This window comes from Vespa crabro, chromosome 10, assembly GCF_910589235.1.
Source record: "Vespa crabro chromosome 10, iyVesCrab1.2, whole genome shotgun sequence".
NCBI classification, from domain to species: Eukaryota; Metazoa; Arthropoda; class Insecta; order Hymenoptera; family Vespidae; genus Vespa; species Vespa crabro.
The window spans coordinates 8670882-8689731 of record NC_060964.1 but is presented as its reverse complement, the minus strand read 5'-3'; the positions used below and the strand labels follow the sequence as shown (position 1 = coordinate 8689731).

Genomic DNA, 18850 nt, shown 5'->3' with positions numbered 1-18850 from the left:
GAATCTTCCGCTCGCAGCTTTCTCACCTCGCCGTATAACGCCACGCGGGAATCAATACGCCCGCCTGCCTCGAGTAGTCTCTCTCGCTCGCCTTTCCCACCCGCTCGCCCAGCCCTCTCACTCACCCCCTCTCCTTTTATATCCTTCTCTCTCTTTCCCTTACTCTCACCCTCGCTCTCTATCTTCTCCTTCTCGTCTTCACTATTTAACCGTATAGCCGGTGAGCACTGCTCTCTCTCTCTCTCTCTCTATCTCTATCTCTCTCTCACACACATCTATGTATGCCAGTCTACTTATGCGATCCTCTCTCTATGTTGCCTCTTACGCCAAAGACCATGATATTTGTAGAGATTCCTGCGAAGAAAAGATGTGGAAAAGAAATGTTGATGGATTAATTAATGTTGCGAACGCGAAAGATAGAGATAAAAGAATGCAAGACGACGCGACGGCAAAGAAGCACTTTTGACGAAAACGTCGAAGCGGCTCGAACTAAGACGGGGTGGAAATTGGGATTCGAGCCGACCCTGTGCAACGCGCCGCGCCGCGTAAGCACGACTACCCTATACCGACTCTAGTCAGTCACCGAGACGGACATGTTGGATGTCGGGAGTGCGCATGCCGACGCCGGCGTACGCGGCTCCTTTATCGCGGGACGTGGACAACGGACGAGAAGGAGGATGTCGACGACGACGACGACGACGACGACGAGGAACGAAACGATCAACCCAACTCGCCCGTTCTCTCAACTTTAATTCCATTGAAACATATCATAGATACGCGTTAATATAGCAACGTAAGTACGTACGTTGAACCTTTTCACTTGATCCCACAAGCAACCATTCGCCTTTACAACGTTTTTGCATCCTTTCGTTACAAGCAATAATCTCTCCTCTGTGCCTTCCTCCCTGTCCGAAGGCTTAAGATAAAACATAGACCTACTTACCATTTATATGGTACATGCTCGTGTACGTTTCTTCGCGTTTATCCAAGGATTCCGGCGCGTAGAATTCCTTTTTCTGGTCGTTCGATCGATCCCTTCGATCGCATCCGAACGGACAGGATAATTTCGTTTTCTAGACCAAGGGCTTCCTCGATGACACTCCTCGTTCTATATGAGAATAAATCCAAACTCGAGTCTTTAAGTCTTTCCTTCGATCAAGCTGTATTTTACGAATCCTTTCTGTCTTTCTCGAGTGTCTTAACATTCGACAAGGGTTTCTATCCTCTCTCGAAAAGGAGAATCACAATCAGAGGTCAATTGTCGCGCGTTGATTGCGAGAGACTGCTCGTCGACGCACCAGAAGACGTCCTAAAGGACTGTGGCAAAGATTAGAGGCAGAGATTGGTCGCCTTTGTAAACGGCAGCGTTACGTATCCTCTTACGATTAAGATTACGCTAAAGGAAATCGATCTACCTGCTACGAACGTTGTACCGAGACGCGATAAATATTTTTTCCTCCATTTTTATCTTTTATATTATATTTCCCACTTGCGGTTATATATTCACATACCCATACTTGAATGTATTAGCCCATCTCGGTTATGATATGAAAAACGGATAAAGAGGTTCCATTCGATTCGCGAATATAAAATAAAAGGGGAGAAAATATAAATGACATACGCTAATGACATTGTATGTATGTTTCAAGACAACAGGTGTACGATTTCAAACGGAAGAAAAAAATTGCGATTCTAACGCTTAATAACTATGACGAGGTGACGATTTGAATGAATGCCAGACGGCGGCTTTCACACTCCTTTTCCAATTCCTTCCTTTCATACCTATTATATATCCTAAGCCTTCGAAAAGCAACAAGGGTTGTTACTCTCGAGCCGAGCATTACCACGGCGAAGCGTTCGTGCGTGACCGACCGGGTCTAGTTGTGCGCGGGCCAACTCGCGTCGATTCCTGATCGATAGATCGTAGATCGAAGCCATCGTTCGTTTTGCTTTTTGGGAGAAATCTATTTAGATTTTACGCGAAGAAATCTTGGACCTCGGTTACTATCCCCTCCTTATGGAGGGCGATCCGCGTACGTATCGCGAATATTCCTGTAATGTACGTAAATCGATCTTCGCGAAACGGGCCAAAGGGGTGTGCGCGGCTTCGCATGCGAACCGACGTACTACGAAATACTACGTTCTGTGATGCGGTGCAATTAAGCCCGCGCCACCCCGTACCACCGCGTAAACCCTTCCGCGCCCTGCCCTCGGTCCGCGTTCTCTTTTACCGCCCCCTACCGTTCGTTTATTCATTCGCCCATTCATCGGAGCACCGGCTTTAAAGTACGCTGCGCTTTTGCGAACCGATCGCGTCTAATCGATGCGCGCGCGCGCGCGCGCGTACGAATTATATTACATCTTCTTAAGAAATATCATATCGTCACTCTACTTTTTCGTCCTTCTTTAGGGCCGCCGCGACCTAATGACAGAGCGTAGTTCGCTACCGGTACACCGCCGAGAGCTTATCTCCATTCGTTGAAATCCCACCGATTATTCTTCCTTGCAGTTATGGCCAAACGAAATCCCTCCTCGCGTAACCTATGTGAACGAACCTAAATTTCCTTTTCTCGTCATTATGCATTTACATGGTAATAGTGATGCGTTTCTCAACGAACCGATAGGCTACTTGTTGAATCACCGTCGCACTTCGTTCGTAAGAAGAGCCTCGGACGTAAAATGAAACGACGACAACATGGCTACGTACCATGTCACAATTATATATCACCTTATGCACGGTTACCATATGGCGCTACCACACGTATCTACTAACTTACCGTCGGTCGATATAGCACATATTCCCTTTACCTTTTGATATCCAATCGAAAACTAACCCTGTCCACGTTGGTCGTTAGTTTTTCTTATTAACGCTCATCTCCTCCTCCGTCATGCGTATGTATATATTATTTTTCTCGATCCTCCCGTTTTCGATCACGATATTTGACATTTATTAATCGCAAGAGACGAAACGTCTCGTCGTATATTATCTCCAAATTAATTGCCGATTCAAAAGATTATTAATATTATGATTAAAAGAGCTTCGAAATATCGATGAACGAACGGGCGCGTCCCTAACCTGTCGTTGCGAGCTGTCGTCGACACAAGATTCGATGAATGAATAGAAAAATGCGGCCACAAAAATTCACACTTCCAATTGACGCTGGCAGGTAAATCTAACATAAATTAGTTATAAAATAGGCTTTACGATATAACGATTTATAACATTTTAGTTTTTCACACGCAAATAAAAAGGTCGTTATTGTGTCTGTATTTGGTAAATCCCAATATCGTATGAAAGGATGTAAAACGGATATGTTGAGTTCAATCCTCCAAGTGGACCTTTTGAATGAGCCGAATGTAGATGAAACATCTATGGTAATAATATTTTGTCCGATAAAATAAATTGACTTGAATAATATAGGCCAAGAGATCATTTAAGATAGTTGAATAAAGGTAATAGAATATTTCAATATGAAATAAAAATTTCAGTGCGAAATCGAAGGATATCATAATGTTAAAGACAAAACCGTGTATCTACATTTACGAGGATTCTTGGATTCTCATACTCTTTTGACCGAATACGATAGATTCGTAGAAAGACAAGATTGCAAAGACTTTCTCAGTGTGTGGGCGCACATGAGATACAAATATGCTAGAGCTTTGCTGGTGTTATTTCATATATCTCACGTTATAATACTTACTCATCCGACTCATACGTTTGATTACAGTTATATACATCTATTTCGTGCCATGGATATAGTACGGTAAGACGCATCCTCCCCCGACGACATTATTATATGTTAAAGCTCTGTTGGACCAACCAAAAATTATTTCCTCTTTCTATAGGCAAAAAATTTCTCCTCAGCTTTCGGACGTATTGAGTAGTATATCTGGTATACCAAAAGATTGGATATCGAATGCCAGACCTTGTTCTCCGAGGGTATTATTCTATTTTGAAAGTTGCCCCATACCTATGGTACTTCAGGATGCAGATAACGGAGGAAATATTAAAAAATTGGAACATTCCTTGGAAGATCAGATTTATCATGTATTGAGAAAAAATAGAATAGTCACGAATATAAGGTAAGCGGATTGGCATTGCATTTTCTTTTTTTTTTTTTTTTTTTTTTCTTCCCTCCATATCTTTTCTATTCATTTTTATCTATCTATTTTTTCCTCTTTCTCTTTTTTTTTTTTTTTTTTTTTTTTTTCTTTATTTTAGTTCAAACTCACTATTTGCAATACCAGCGAATCAAGAATTTGTATATGTACATAATGGTCCTACTGAATCTAGAGATATTTTGGGCTACATGATGAAAAAATTAATTCAAAGCTGTAAAGTTAGTTCCGGTGGTAATACGTCAAGGAGTCTCGCTAGTTTAGATACAAATCTTGAAACGGATGACACCGAGATTGGTGTACGATCTTTCTAATTTATTAGTTTGTCCACGCACATATGCGCATAATGCGTTATGAGGGAAAATTAACCATTTGATTGATTTCAGAAACACGTTCCTTTAAATCGTTCCTGCAGCAACATATAAATCTTGCTTTTGGCAGAGGCTTCGACGACAACGTTGGTAGACATTCGGTACCGGCTTACTTCGAGGTTTCTACGAGCTTTATATTAATCATAATGATAATATTTTGTTAAAGAGAACAAAACGAAAAGAAAAAGTTAATATTTACATATTTTTCAATAGATACCTACGTTATCGTTGTTCTGCAATGTGGCAAACAAAATTTTGGAATACTTTATAAAAGGAATAGACAAAGAATTACTATCTTTACATGGTTTATTGGATACCGATGTTAAATTCAGTAAAAGTAGATGTAGTAAAGTACTCCCAAGAGCCTTACAAACTTATCAAGAGAACCTTCCGCAACATTACACAAGGTAATCACATTCGTAATAATGTATAAATCAAATGCGACGATTATAATAGTTTTGCGTGAAAGAGGACTAAAAAGTAATTCTATACATAGAAACCCGGTGTTTTATTTAGAGCATATCATGAATCGAAATTGGCACATGCTATGGCAGTTTTTGAAATGCATGCACGAGGTCCGCTGTTTGAAGAATTTAGTGAAAAATTGCAAGCAGAATGTGATAAACATTGGCGAACCGGACGACAAATGTGTGAGGTATTATCATTAACTGGGAACCCTTGCACAAATCCAATTCATAAAGGAGGGAGCGAAGGTGCTGGAGGTGGCGAACAACTTGAACCAGGAGGAGATAATAGGTAAGCGTAAATTTATAATCCCTTCATTTCTTTTCCCTTCCCTTACTTACGCCTACTTATACATAGTACTATTTCTTTGATATTATATGAAATGAATTGACAATTCCATCCAATCCGATCCAATTTACAGTGAATTACCGATCATGGAGCACTGCAGCGGAGTTCGATATATATGTGCCTGTAATTGTGGAAGATGTCAAGGACCACGAGAGGATCCTTTTGGCTTGCGACAGGCCAATTACGATTATTTTCAGATGTTAGCAAAGCAATGTGGCTGTGCACAATTGGAAAGTATACAATTTCCTATTTTTCAGCCCAGTACGCATAATTTCAGGTAAATCGATAATGCAAATGGTTTTACCTATCAATAAATGATATTGTAAGAAGGTCTCTTGTCTCATAATATTATCTTTTATTTTCTTAGAGCGGCACAATTATTTTCAGGAACAAAACGTAAAGATTCCCTTAGTAGGACTAATTTATCGACACCTCAAGGTCAGACGCAACCTTGCAGTCTTGGGGTGGAAAATACTTTAAATGGTAATTATGACAATGGTATAATATGAATTAACATTTTTAAGGACGACATTTTAATAAATTGACAAACATCTTTCAAGTTCTTTCTTTTTTCTTCTTATAATATTACAAGACGACATAACGGCGTATGAAAGTGGTGCACCCTCTCCATTGAAAAGTGTTCCCACCGAAGAGGATGTTCCGAGATTGAGTAACAAAACTAGCCTTACTCCTAGCGACGGGCACAAAGTCGTTATAGAAGTTTCCGATGATGCAGAAAATACCAAAGGTAGTAGTTTACTTTAGATGTTCATCTTCACTGCATACGCATAGAAATACATACACATATAATTGACAAACTATACGCGATATATCAGAAAAGTCTTTGGTGAGACAACCATCAACGACGGAATATCTACCAGGGATGTTACATACGGAGTCTCCAGCTGGATTATTACCGCAATTTTCTAGCTGGTCTCTGGTTTGTCTTGGCCCAAGCAGTTTGTACTCACATAATTTGGGCTTGCAACATCAGGCAGGTGTATTGCCAACTTCTGCATTTCTTTTGCCATGGGATGTGACAGTAAGGTTTGTGTTGGAAAGAAAAGAAAAGAAAAAGAAAGGATATAACAAATTATTGCATTATGTTACGTTGATATATGAAAATACTATTAAATAATGCATGAAAGATTTGATTTCATTAGATTAGAGCATCAAAAGGAAAGGGGATCTTTGTGGCCTACTATAAATGATCATGGCGTTCACGGATATTGTCCAAGAGGTAAAAATTTTCAAAATCTTAATACGATCCGAGGTAGAAAATCCAAAAGTGGGAAGGAATTTGTTGTTAAGATATTTGTTGGTGTCGAATACGAATGTCCGAGAGGCCACAGATTTATGGCATCTGCGCCTGACAAAGTTTTAAAGGCAACCGGTAATGGGATCGTAAAGGATAGCGGAAATAAAGTAACATCCAGTACCACAGATATGCCTCTTTACTTTCCATGTCCGTGCAGGTATATTGTATTTAACGTAAACAAACTCTATATTATAGACTTTAAAATAATCAATAATAACAAACAATATGTATGTATGTACGTATGTATGTATGTATGTATGTATGTTTTTTTGCAGGCAGGCACAACCTTTGATAGCTCAACTTATGAGAATTCATGTGGTTACTCCGAAAGCACCGGTTCACGTTACATTAAATCCTCGAGTTCAACCGGGACCTCCACCGTGTCCCATATTTGTAACCGGTTGTGAAGAACCGATCAAACTTTCGCAAAGTGCTTATTGGGTTCTGAGATTACCGTATCCTTCAAAAGCCACAAATACTTTTGCGCATCTTACATTAAATTCTCTTCAATATATATATATGTATACATATATATAATATAAACCTTAACCTGTTTATATGTACATAGTTATGTATATATGGGTGAGAAGGGCCCATATTTACCACCAAAGGAACCAGTACCCCCTTCTCATGGACGATTACTAGCTGGCATGTATGGTATCAGCGAAGTTGTGCCAGAAAAGAAATAAGATTTCTTAATAAATCATTTCTCAGATATTCAACAATATTCAAGAATATTGAACAATTCTTCTAAAGAGATTATCTTATAATAAAGGTAATTCGATGATACTCAGGGATCGTGTAATGATTTACATGCGTTAATAACGAGGCATTTAATGTTCCTGAGGAAACGATATATAAGTATCATATAATATTAGATATATCATAATATTATGTAATATCAGTATATGTCGGTTAATGTAACATTACAATAGACTAAGCGATCGTTGCACAGTCTCGAAATCGAATTAATAACAAGGCGATAAAAAATAAAGCTTAATGAAGCGCATGTAATATATAATGATAATATAAGATAATGTATTAGGATATTTATATATTTTATTTTCAAACCTCGGCTACATTAGCTCTCTCTTCTTCTTTATTCTTAATATCTATAATGACCTGCAAATGAAGAATTTTAAAGGCGTTTCGTATAACACCCACGAATATTTTGTTATAAAACAAATAAGATATGAAAAAATTTATTTAACCACTCGCCTTTGCAGAAGTTCTTCTCTCGGAGGAAAAACGTAAAGCCTCGTTGACTTTGTACAAGCCAAAAATCATAGAATGAATTGGAATAATGAGACCTTCTTCGTAAAAATCTAATACTTCTTCTCCGGCTTGCCTATATAATTGCACTGTAAGTTTTATTGCGCGCCTTTCTAACTTAATCGTTTTCTTTTTTTTTCTCTATGTACGTGTTTAACAAAAAATGCCAATACCATTATTTGCATATGGAATAGTTCATTAATAACGATACTTTTATTTATATCAGAGTCGCGATAGAGAATAAGCGTAGCTTTGTATCTACGATATAAAACGAATAAAATGTACTGCTACGCGATCTTATCGTTTCGACGAGCATTACGACGTCTTGAAAAACTTAATGGCAGACTGAATGGGAATATATTTTATATAGAATCTAAAATAACATATAACTTGCCGATAGCTATCTGGATCCTTCTTTCTGTATTCATTGAGGTTAAAACCGGTGATACTGAAAGAGCCTGGTTCGATCTTCGATTGTACATCTTGCGTCTTAGCAGCAGCAGCGCCAGCAATTACTACGCGCCCTTCATGAGAGATGCTATAATAAACGATCTTATGCTCATAAATAAATATTAGATATTGAATTTTATACCTTCACGAGATAAATGATGTATCGCCACGGTAAAATTATCGTCGCGCAGTAAATTTTTCAATGATGTGCCACTTTTATATATATCGGTGTAACTAAAATTATTCATTTTCTTTTCGATAAATGTGTTTTTGAAATAGCAATAACATTGTGAAAGAAGTATAACTATTGAAAATATCGGGGATATTGTACCATTTTAAAACTTTCTTAAAATATTCACCGCCGTCTCCATCAAAAACAGCCTTAATGCCTTTATCGCCGGCAATTTCTTCTATGGACTTTAACAAGTCTCGTTCATTGTATGCCAAGGACGCAAATACACCCCTATTACGAACAAGAACAGCGTCGTCGTTATTGACACATATACCAATTACCTGAAGTTAAAAATGATATATTTCATTTTACGGAAATCAATTGTGGAAGAGTAAAATGTTAAGGAATAAATATTACCTGTGATCTAAATACATTCGTTGCAAGATCAATAGTCGCCAGGCCTATGCCGCTTAAGCCCACATTTACTAAAATCATATCATTTTCGTCTATAGTCACTACTCTTTCCAACGCGATAAGGGCGCTCATATAATCGTTAAGAAGACATACTGCATCCAACGATTTAACATTTGATGGTATTTTCCAAATATCCTCAAATGAAAAAATACGTTTATTAGATTGACATTATTGGATTAAACATTTTCTTTCGACGATGCATACGTACGGTGACTTCTGCCACGCATTGTTCCGCAAAACCTCCATATCGTTCTTTATTAAGTGCTATAACCTTGTCCCCAATTTTATAGCCTTTGTCTTGCGCATCCTTTCCTACGTAAACTAATTCACCGACTAGCTCATATCCAAGCGTAATAGGCAATTTTGGTTCGTAAACATACAAGTTTTTACTCAATAATACATCAGAAGGATTTACAGTGCAGTAACGAACGTCTACAATAACCTATTGGAATAATGTAGGAAGCTTTAAGAAATATGACACACGTGTGTGTGTGTGTGTGTGTAAATATATATATATATATATATATATATATATATATATATATATAATAGGCGAAGAGAGGGTGAATAAAAAACTTCGTGTGAAGGAGAATTACTTCGTTTGGTTGAGCCGTTTTCAATGATTCTAGATTTTGTATAATCAATGAACTATCGAACTTATTCAAGGTCGCTGCTTGAAATTTACCCGCTTCAGGAGCCGGAATATTAGTTTTGCAACTGTCATCGGTTGGTTTTTCTTTAGTTAGAGTTCCATTAGTTCTTACACTAAAACTTTGGCTCATTAAACTTTTCCAATAATTTCTAGGTACGCGAGAGAAAAATACTCGTCGAATCGTCACGGACATTCTTGAAATAGCTTCTATATAAGTTAAAAGAAAACGAGAAAATGTAAATGTAAAATATCACAAATATAACCTAAAAAAGCATAATCTAAAAATTAAAAAATTTAATTTCCCGATTCATATATACGTATATACATATACTCACTCTAATAAATAATCACCCCGTATTATTATTACGGGGAGGACGGGGGGGGGGGAGCGAATATATAAATAATAAGTGGTTAATTTCTTTTTTCTTTCTCACATATAACCGCACGTATTAGATGTTATTCCATTTAAACGTCAACATACTCGATCTACTCGCCATCTGACGGAGAAAAACTACATTTTTAAAATGATTACACATTTGACCGATACTTTTGTTTGCGTTAACGCTTAATATTAAACTTTGTAAATCAATAAAATTAAAATTTTTCAATCGGTTTGAAAAATATATTTTTGCCATAAATTTATAAAATAATTAACAAATTTGAGATGTACAGCTGATTGACATAAAAATATCGTTATTTAATCGATAAACTTCTTCTATCTAAATTTTTCTATTACTTAAATGTTAAAATTTAGAGTAATGTATGGGTGTGCGCGTGTATATAAAACTCATTCGTACACAATTTACAAACTGTTAATCATGATGCTAAAATTATAGAATACTCCTTTATTATAGGTGTAACTTATTGTATCCAAGTATATCAGATTGTACGTAAAATTATATTAATTTTATTAAGGCACTTTTTTGAAATGATTAAACTAAAATAGTATATCTACCTCTTAAATATTGTGTTAATTTTGTTATCTCGGGGTATAACAGAAGCATTTCTTACTGACAACTTATATACGCTCTAATCGTAGATTATAAAATTACTTAAGTATTCATCCAATTTCAACATACATTGTATAATATACATAAAAGTAATGAGTATTTTGCTTTTATATCTTATGTAAAAATCAAATAAAAATTATAAAATGTAGATCATAAACAACTTTGTATACGTACATGTCTTAAGCGCATTTGTCAAAATGTATTATAATAAATAAGAAAGATATCACTAACCTTGTATCGTGGCACATTCCTATAAACTACATTTAATTAAGTTAACGCGATAAGGAACATACGAAATACCTTATTGTTTACTATTATATCGATTAATAAATATAGCTATATAAAAGTATTATTTTTATTAAAATATATTAATCGGTTATAATGGATGTGCCGGTAGAATGACGAGAACAGAACTCACGACCGACGGTTGCAAACAAACGGCATCTCTTCCCGCCTCGCGTTAATCCATTACATAACATACGTGGTACTGGGCTACCGCTACACGGGACACAAATGGTTGCATTAATATTATATGCATATGTATATAGTATATAATATAATGATGCGCTCTCGCGTATCATTAATCCGACAAATGTTTATACCTAAGTATGTTATAAAAATTTACCTCCTGGATGAGCTTAGAGATGAATTTTTGTCTTCAGTCGTAGCAACAAACTCCCTTACTCCTTTTAAGCGATATCTGAGATCGTTTCTATTCATGAAATTATTTACATCATCAGTAATATTATAGCTATTGTCAAATTTGTTAGGTATATCTTCCGGTGAAATATCGTCGGACATGTCAGGATAATCGTAGTTATAGACATCATCGTGCGACTTTTTTGCCGGTATATACGAACAAGAAAGCTGCTCTTGTACGGACATATTTTGTCGACTCCACAAAGCTACCGATTGAATCAGATTTATGGTTTTTTCTATAACAGTAGAAATATATGACATATTATAAACCTTTTCAATTAATTATGAGATAATAGATATGAACAAAAGGACTATTAAAAATATTATAGAAATAAAAGCAAACCTTTTAAACTATTTATTTTATTAAGTATAGTAATGGAAAAGTTGCAAACTGTCTTTGTTATTACGGAGCAGGTGAATGCTGTTTGAATGGATTTGGAATCGGAAGGTGATGCATAGATACGAGTATTACCATTGGATAACCCATTAATCGATCTTACTGAATCAGGATTTTGAAATTTGGATCTACAAATATATTGTATGCCATTCATTAAAAAATGCACTAGAACAAAAATGTAGCATTACAACATTATAGTGATGATGAATTATTTACAATATACATATACATGTATATATATATGTGTGTGTGTGTGTGTGTGTGTGTGTGTAAATATGCGCGTGTTTCTTTCTTTCGAAGAGTACTTACTCATTGTTATTAAAAATATTAAAGCAGTGATAGAAGGAAAATCAAGGCAAGCGTCCAAGCCATGTTTCAGATAAGAACAAAGATTTAAAGGTACAATGCCCATTATAGCCGCTCTGGTCCAAAACGGTGCATTCAGAAATGCAGCAGTTATCATGGCAATTAATAGATATAAAATATGCAAAACTGTGCGATATACTTTTTGTAATTGTTCCCCTGAAAAAAGCATTTCGAATTTTTCTATAGTTAAACATTAATAGAAATCTGCTGATCAATATTATTATATAATGGGAAATTATTACATACCAGTATCCCCGATGTAATCTGTAATCCAATCGAGTTGATGAATGTTCTGTTCTATTTCTGTACGGATTTTATTGGTCACATTGGAGATAAACTGAATAGTATCATTAATACGTGCCAACTTTTCCATCATTTGTTCATATTGATTGGCAGCTTCCTGATGCTGATCAAGTATAAGGCTAGTACTAGATTCTATCTTTTCCCAAATTAATCCTACTTGATTTTGTATATTTGTTAAGTCATCTAATATTTCCTTATGACTTTCTCCACGTACTGTAGATTGTTTAACAAGTTCTTCGGTTGCCTTCTCTTTAAAATATGATCATTTAAAGACAAACTTATAAATTTATTATTATTTCATCGATTGTATCATGTAAGGGGGGGGAAAAAAAAGGAATGAAAATAATTAGAATATTTACCTAATTTCCCTTTCACGTCTTCGACCATGGTCGCAAGCTGAGAGTGACCTAGGCGGATCAATGCCTTTTCGTTATTTAAATTTCTAAGATTAGTAGTTACCAATTTGTGTGCACTCGTTTGAGCATCCTTTAGATTTTGTTGTTGCAATAATAATGCCTTATTGCTGTCCGACAACGAGGATAACGCCTCGCTTGTCCGATCCATCAAACGATCCTGACTTTCCTTTTTTAATTATAAATCAGAAAACATGTTAATCGTACACTTTTTAATTGTACAAAAAGTCTTTTACTTATGCGCACCTTCAAGGATATTAACGTTTTAATTTGCGAATGTGCAGTTTGCATCAATTTATTGACCGTTAATTCGGTTAGAGCACGAAATTGTGTACTTCGGGCCGCATAACAAACCGCTCGAGCCCTATTACTCATCAAATGATATGCATTCCACATATCCGCATCCATATCCGTGGTGCATTGTTTAAGGGACTAAAGAAAAACATAGAATAACTTTAAATATCTTACTTGTATGAGATTTTTGAAGGCACCACTTTTGCTTGTATGTAGAAAAAGAAAAGGGAAAAGAAATAAATTAATGTGTCATCAATATTAATTTCACTAATATAATATAATATAATATAATATAATATATAATGTCAAATAGTCTAATAGATGGGAGAGAAATGGGCTTATATAAGGATACTATACTCCATACTGTGTCAACTAAAAAATATCTCTGAGGAGGTCCCTGTATATTTAAAATGGGAGGGGGAACTTGCAGGTTTGAACTTGCATAAGAGCACCATACGTATACTGTTACCACCATGCTAATCTATTGGTTAAAACTAAATTATTCAAGTATTTTTTCAAGTATATTTCTAAGTAGTCAATAACGTAGAAAATAATTATTAACTTTGTTGAAAGAAATTATTGAGAGAAAAATTAAAAGAAAATTTTTACCATCTCTTCTGTACAGGGAAACATTTTTCTTCCTTCTACTGCTGATTGACAATTCAATAAATTGACGCTCAATTTGGCAAGCTGCTCTTCGGTCATATCGTAGCAGGAAGTTCTTATTTTCATAATTACTTTATGCTGACACGTTTCTAAAGGGGATGAAACTTGAATGTCTGTAAATTTTGCAGCTTCTTGTAGAAACTTTTCATCTTCTGTCATAGCTTCATACGGTATTGATATCAAAGGTACACCATCGGCAACCAAAACGTTTGTATCATCGGTATGTGTACCCCATAACCAGTTAAATAGTCTTACTGAATTTGCTTGATTTAATATTAATGTCAACATAAAAATCCACAAATATAAATTTGCCATTTTCCAATAATAATACCTATAAAATAACATATCAAGAGCAAAGGATAATTTGAAAATGATACCTTACTAATACAGGAGATCAAAAGACTTGTAAATAAATAGTATATATTACTTAAAATAACTACTATTTTTAAAACGAATATACAAATATATTTACCACTTTCCAATTTGTCCAACGTTTTATCTGCCGATAAGTCAGCTTAATTAATTAATTCATTAATTCAACGAATGATTACAGTTGTCGATGAAAAAAAATATAAATGTCAAACGCGATGACAAATACTTATTTATTATTTATCTTTCCTTTTTTATACGCACATGCAATATGTGTGTGTGTGTGTGTGTGTGTGTGTGTGTGTGTGTATACATACAAATTCCGCGGCTCTCTGTGTCTAACGGTCGTAACGATCATAAATGCTCTTATGCTAATTTTTTGGCGGGATATGTAATACCTATTATCGAAAGGACGAAAGGAAAGTGTAATTTGTTATTTAATAAATTTACCGATATACTGTTCGATTATAATTACATAATATTTACGTAATGCTCAGAAGAAATTAATTATTATAAATATAGAAAAGAAATATAGGAGAAAGTTAAATTATAGTATAGTTCGTTCTCGAGCACAGCCGATCGAGGACCAATCAAATTATAGAAAACTCAAACGTTACTGCCGATGCATTTGAAAGAAATTAATTGTGGGTGATTAATTTTTACTTTACATACATATATGTAATTATTTGAAATATAATATCGATTTGGTCAATATTTGTCATTTCTTGATTGAGATCATTCAATGGAGACTTTTTGGTCGTTGCAAGTTGGCAACTCGTATAATTTGTAAAAATACAAAAAAGATTTCGACCAATCGAAGATAATAAATTTTGTATTATCAAGACTGACTGAAGGAAGAATAAGAAGGACTAGAAATCAGAAAAAAAAAAAAAGTACTAGACCTGAATCGATGGGGGAAAAAAAGATTCCAACGTTAGTCGTATCTTTTGTGTATTTCAATTAGCAATAGCAGAGATGCTACGTATCCACTACGTATCCCCTTCGTATATATCTCGAGGAATATATATCGTTTGTAGAAATATAATTAGGGTGATAACTGTTGAACGATCTTTGAAGAAACTTTGAGGATCTAATAATCTTCAGGGATCTAAAGAAATAGGAAAATTTCGTATGAGTATGAGGTAGGAAAGAAGACGATTCGAAATCGTATCTTGCAATGCCTAGAGAAATTATCACGTTAGATCGTTTATTTTCTCTAGAACTAGATCCCTAGAACTCATTCCCTATGTTTTTACACCGCCCATCTAATTACAATCTTTGTGTTATTATTAACAATTATTAATAAAAAGTTTATATTAGATAAGATAAAAGAATTGTAAAATCCACTTCCATTTATTGATATGAATCTTGACTATAAATTTGTCATTACTAGTATCAATAGTATGACTAACATGTAAGATAACCCTTTTATATGAAACATTGGCAATACTCGGGTAATTACCTATTTACTTTTCAATTTCACGACGTATCGTTTTGTTATTTATAGAGGAAGTATTTTAAGTCATGTCGAACAACACACCTAACGGTCTCTCGGTAAATATAATTTTCATTGTATACCTTAAATTAGTAAAAATAAACAACGCGCGATTTAACTGCAATAGCGATAGATGATTGCAAATCATTATTTTGATCCTTATTTCAGTTTAGCTAATTTAAATCAAAATACTTGTAATAGTTGTTAGATTATTATCATCAGTTTTTAAATATAGGTATTATTAATTTATAAAAATGCGATTACATTTTATATTCTTCGCATAATTTATTATATTTTCTTTCTATTTTGAACAGGTACAAATGGTTGGGAGAAAAATACAGCAAGAATATTATGAACTTCTTCCCGATTGGAATAAATATGACGTGAAAAATATAAACGTATTGCGCCAATATATTGGATATGCGCTAGGTCATTTTAATAATGAATGGGAACTTGATAAGATAGGAAATGTTGAAAGTGAATCGAATAGCGTGATGGACAATTACTATTCAGGAAATGAAGAACAGAAATCGGTTAAGTGCGATGGAGAAATGAACCGTCAAAGGGAAATGGTGTCTTTAATATACGATCAAATAATAAAATATGGTAGGGAGTCAGATGGGAGTATTTTCTGCGGCATTATATATAATGTCATATATGAAGTGCCAAAAAAGAATGAACCGATAAATTACGATACTGTTATGCACATACCAATTTTTAAAATTAGAAATTATGACAAAATAAATGCACATGAAAATTTTTCGAAAGATTATAATACACAATATATAGACAATGATGGAAGATTATACAAAAATTGGAATGATTACTTAACGTCTAATAAATTGTTCGAATGCATTATGATAGTACCCAAAAATGGATATTACGAAGCAGATCCTGATTTTACGATAACAGAAAAGAATTCTACGGTATTGATCGCAGCTTATCTCTCGCCAGCTTGTTCGAAGAACGCCGAAATTGTTAAATACATAAATAACACGTTTGGCTTATTAAATGTTGGTGCTCTTGGAGTTACCGTTGTATCACTCTTTACTCCTGTTACACCTCTGGCGCTATTGGCAGGTAAATACATAAACATTATTCGTAGCATTATTATTTGCAGCAAAATCATTTCTAGTTAAAGAAGAGAAGATAATTCTTTTTCTTTTTCTTTTTCTTAAGGATCAACAGCAACAATCTGCGGCGGTATTTGGATGACTGGCAGATCTATATATAATTTAGTTGATCGTAAGTTACATAAACAATCTATTAGTCCTACAGACAAAAATGCCCTATCGTCCTGGATCGCAGTTGCCGGATCTACAATGGGGATGGCAATGAGCCGTGGAGGTGTGATAATTTCAAAAGCTGCGCAAGCTGGCAAAAATGTAGGATTAGTTACTAAAGCAGCGTATAATACAGCAGTAATTGGTAATATGTCTATCAATCTCGTTGGTATTGGATTCAACGGTTATTGTATCGTTAAAAAGTATCAGGAAGGCGGTAAGGTCGATGTGATCGATGTATTTTCCTTTGTAATGCATGCAATGTTTTTCGGTAATACTATATTGAATGTAGAATTTGCCCATGATATTATTGATAGTACTCATGGTAAGGTTCTGCAAGAGTACGAAAGCACTTTACGGAATAAACGTCATCGTAAATCGTACAATAAAGTAAAAAATAAGGCACAATCAAAAGAGGAAATAGTACGATACATTAAGAAAGTTAAATCAAAAGCAGAACTTTTCCCTTCTAAGAGCAATAGTCAAGCAACTGGTAGTAAACCAAATGAGGGTAAACCAAGCGATAGTCAATCAAATGTTAAGAAATCAAGTGGTAACCAACCAAATGGTAATGAAGCAAATGGTAGCAAATCAAATAGTAAAAAATCAAGTAATCAATCAAATGGTAAGAAACCAAATGGTAATAAACCAAGTGGTAGTAAACCAAGTGATGGTCAACCAAGTGGTAGTCAACCAAATGTTAAGAAATCAAGTGGTAACCAACCAAATGGTAACGAAGCAAATGGTAGTAAACCAAGTGATGGTCAACCAAGTGGTAGTCGACCAAATGGTAATAAACCAAGTGGTAGTAAAGCAAGTGGTGGTAAATCAAGTGGTAGTCAATCAAATGGTAATGAAACAAATGATGGGAACAAAAGTGTTCAAGAAACAAACGTTGAGGAAAAAAGTATTGATAAAACGATTAGTAAGATAAAGGATAATATTCGAATAAATAGCGATACAATAAAAATGTTTGCGAAGGAGATAACAATTGTAGGAGGTAAAATATATATTGCAAATTTCATTATATTGAATCCAGTAGTATTTGTAAATGATTTGAAGAAACCAAACATGAAATTTAGTGAGGTCTTCTTAGCCAGTATTGATGTTTCCGTTATACCACTCTGCGGTACAATTTTGAGGTTGTTAGCTTCTCATTGCAGTGATTATCCTTTAGTTACTGAATTAAATGCCATCCCAGAATTTAAAATGCTTCTTTTTGAGATGCAGCATATAGATGATCCGGAAAATCTCTTAGACAAAATATTTGTGATTTCGGTAAAGATGCTTATCAAACATTTCCAAGGTTCTAATCAGCCCATCCCACATGAAAAGGAGTTATTCGAAATAGCATATGTCTTATGGCGCTATGGGAAGGCACATGCGAAAGGAAAGCTACGAGAAGGAGATAATGAAAAAATGATGTCAGAAAGAATGTCTATTCTATATGATGTTATGTTGAATTATTTCGATACACTAGCTCCGTCCTTTTTACATGCATTACGTATTTATTGGGAAAATTCCGCAAGTACAGTAATTTATACAGATAATACACGCCTTTCTTATTAATGATATATTCGAGCTAAGATACGTTATATTAATACGAAGTTATAAAAATAATAAAATAAGGTACTTTGTAAATATAGATTTATCTTATACAAATCTATCTGTAATACGTATAATATTTGTATTTTATGCATGAATTTTTTATTCTTTATCACGAAGCAAACGAAAGAGATTTTTATTGCGAGGAAATATGTTATATTTTGTGTATTAAGGAAAAAGAAAAATGATATTAAATATATGACGTAAAAAGCATGAATAACATTATTATTATTATTACCATAGTGCGAATGGATTATAAAGTTTAGGCTGCGTCTTGCCGTGTGTTTTGTTTTGAAAGGCCTACCCTGT

The 18850-nt window shown here is 34.7% G+C and overlaps 4 protein-coding genes and 1 long non-coding RNA gene across 13 annotated transcripts; 3 read left to right on the top strand and 2 right to left on the bottom strand.

Moving 5' to 3' along the window:
- The first annotated feature begins 3036 nt into the window (after positions 1-3036).
- On the top strand, positions 3037-7670 carry LOC124427576 (protein SMG8). 2 transcript variants are annotated; one of them, XM_046970682.1, is made up of 15 exons: positions 3037-3167; positions 3231-3375; positions 3490-3764; positions 3847-4083; positions 4223-4416; positions 4506-4609; positions 4704-4897; positions 5007-5246; positions 5377-5580; positions 5671-5786; positions 5896-6051; positions 6140-6350; positions 6467-6778; positions 6897-7076; positions 7190-7670. In XM_046970682.1, exons 1-15 carry the CDS (start codon positions 3115-3117, stop codon positions 7308-7310), a joined length of 2742 nt encoding a protein of 913 aa, XP_046826638.1. In that variant the 5' UTR covers positions 3037-3114; the 3' UTR covers positions 7311-7670. The 2 variants fall into 2 exon arrangements, with proteins under 2 accessions (XP_046826638.1, XP_046826639.1); XM_046970683.1 differs by lacking the exon at positions 7190-7670 and having other exon boundaries at positions 6467-6543; positions 6897-7048.
- LOC124427581 (quinone oxidoreductase-like protein 2) lies at positions 7440-10103 on the bottom strand. Of its 3 annotated transcripts, XM_046970689.1 has the most exons (9): positions 9977-10103; positions 9586-9848; positions 9198-9431; positions 8933-9124; positions 8675-8856; positions 8486-8577; positions 8288-8417; positions 7840-7969; positions 7440-7743 (listed from the first exon to the last, which is right to left on the bottom strand). In XM_046970689.1, exons 2-9 carry the CDS (start codon positions 9832-9834, stop codon positions 7687-7689), a joined length of 1266 nt encoding a protein of 421 aa, XP_046826645.1. In that variant the 5' UTR covers positions 9835-9848; positions 9977-10103; the 3' UTR covers positions 7440-7686. The 3 variants fall into 3 exon arrangements, with proteins under 3 accessions (XP_046826645.1, XP_046826646.1, XP_046826647.1); XM_046970690.1 differs by lacking the exon at positions 8486-8577 and having other exon boundaries at positions 8288-8431; XM_046970691.1 differs by lacking the exon at positions 9977-10103 and having other exon boundaries at positions 9675-9847.
- Positions 7848-8188, top strand: LOC124427590. Its single transcript, XR_006942989.1, has 2 exons — positions 7848-7984; positions 8120-8188. It is a non-coding gene; the product is annotated as an uncharacterized LOC124427590 (long non-coding RNA).
- Positions 10002-14662, bottom strand: LOC124427579 (protein brambleberry-like). The gene is made up of 9 exons (XM_046970687.1): positions 14262-14662; positions 13733-14120; positions 13076-13261; positions 12776-12998; positions 12360-12665; positions 12057-12269; positions 11694-11912; positions 11277-11586; positions 10002-11149 (listed from the first exon to the last, which is right to left on the bottom strand). Exons 2-9 carry the CDS (start codon positions 14102-14104, stop codon positions 11020-11022), a joined length of 1959 nt encoding a protein of 652 aa, XP_046826643.1. The 5' UTR covers positions 14105-14120; positions 14262-14662; the 3' UTR covers positions 10002-11019.
- A 447-nt stretch (positions 14663-15109) lies between these two features.
- On the top strand, positions 15110-18758 carry LOC124427469. Of its 6 annotated transcripts, none has more exons than XM_046970420.1 (4): positions 15110-15300; positions 15666-15712; positions 15968-16733; positions 16833-18758. In XM_046970420.1, exons 2-4 carry the CDS (start codon positions 15683-15685, stop codon positions 18503-18505), a joined length of 2469 nt encoding a protein of 822 aa, XP_046826376.1. In that variant the 5' UTR covers positions 15110-15300; positions 15666-15682; the 3' UTR covers positions 18506-18758. The 6 variants fall into 6 exon arrangements, with proteins under 6 accessions (XP_046826376.1, XP_046826378.1, XP_046826375.1 ...); XM_046970419.1 differs by lacking the exon at positions 15110-15300 and adding an exon at positions 15385-15572; XM_046970425.1 differs by lacking the exon at positions 15110-15300 and having other exon boundaries at positions 15385-15712; positions 16833-16898; positions 16962-18758.
- Positions 18759-18850: the final 92 nt, after the last annotated feature.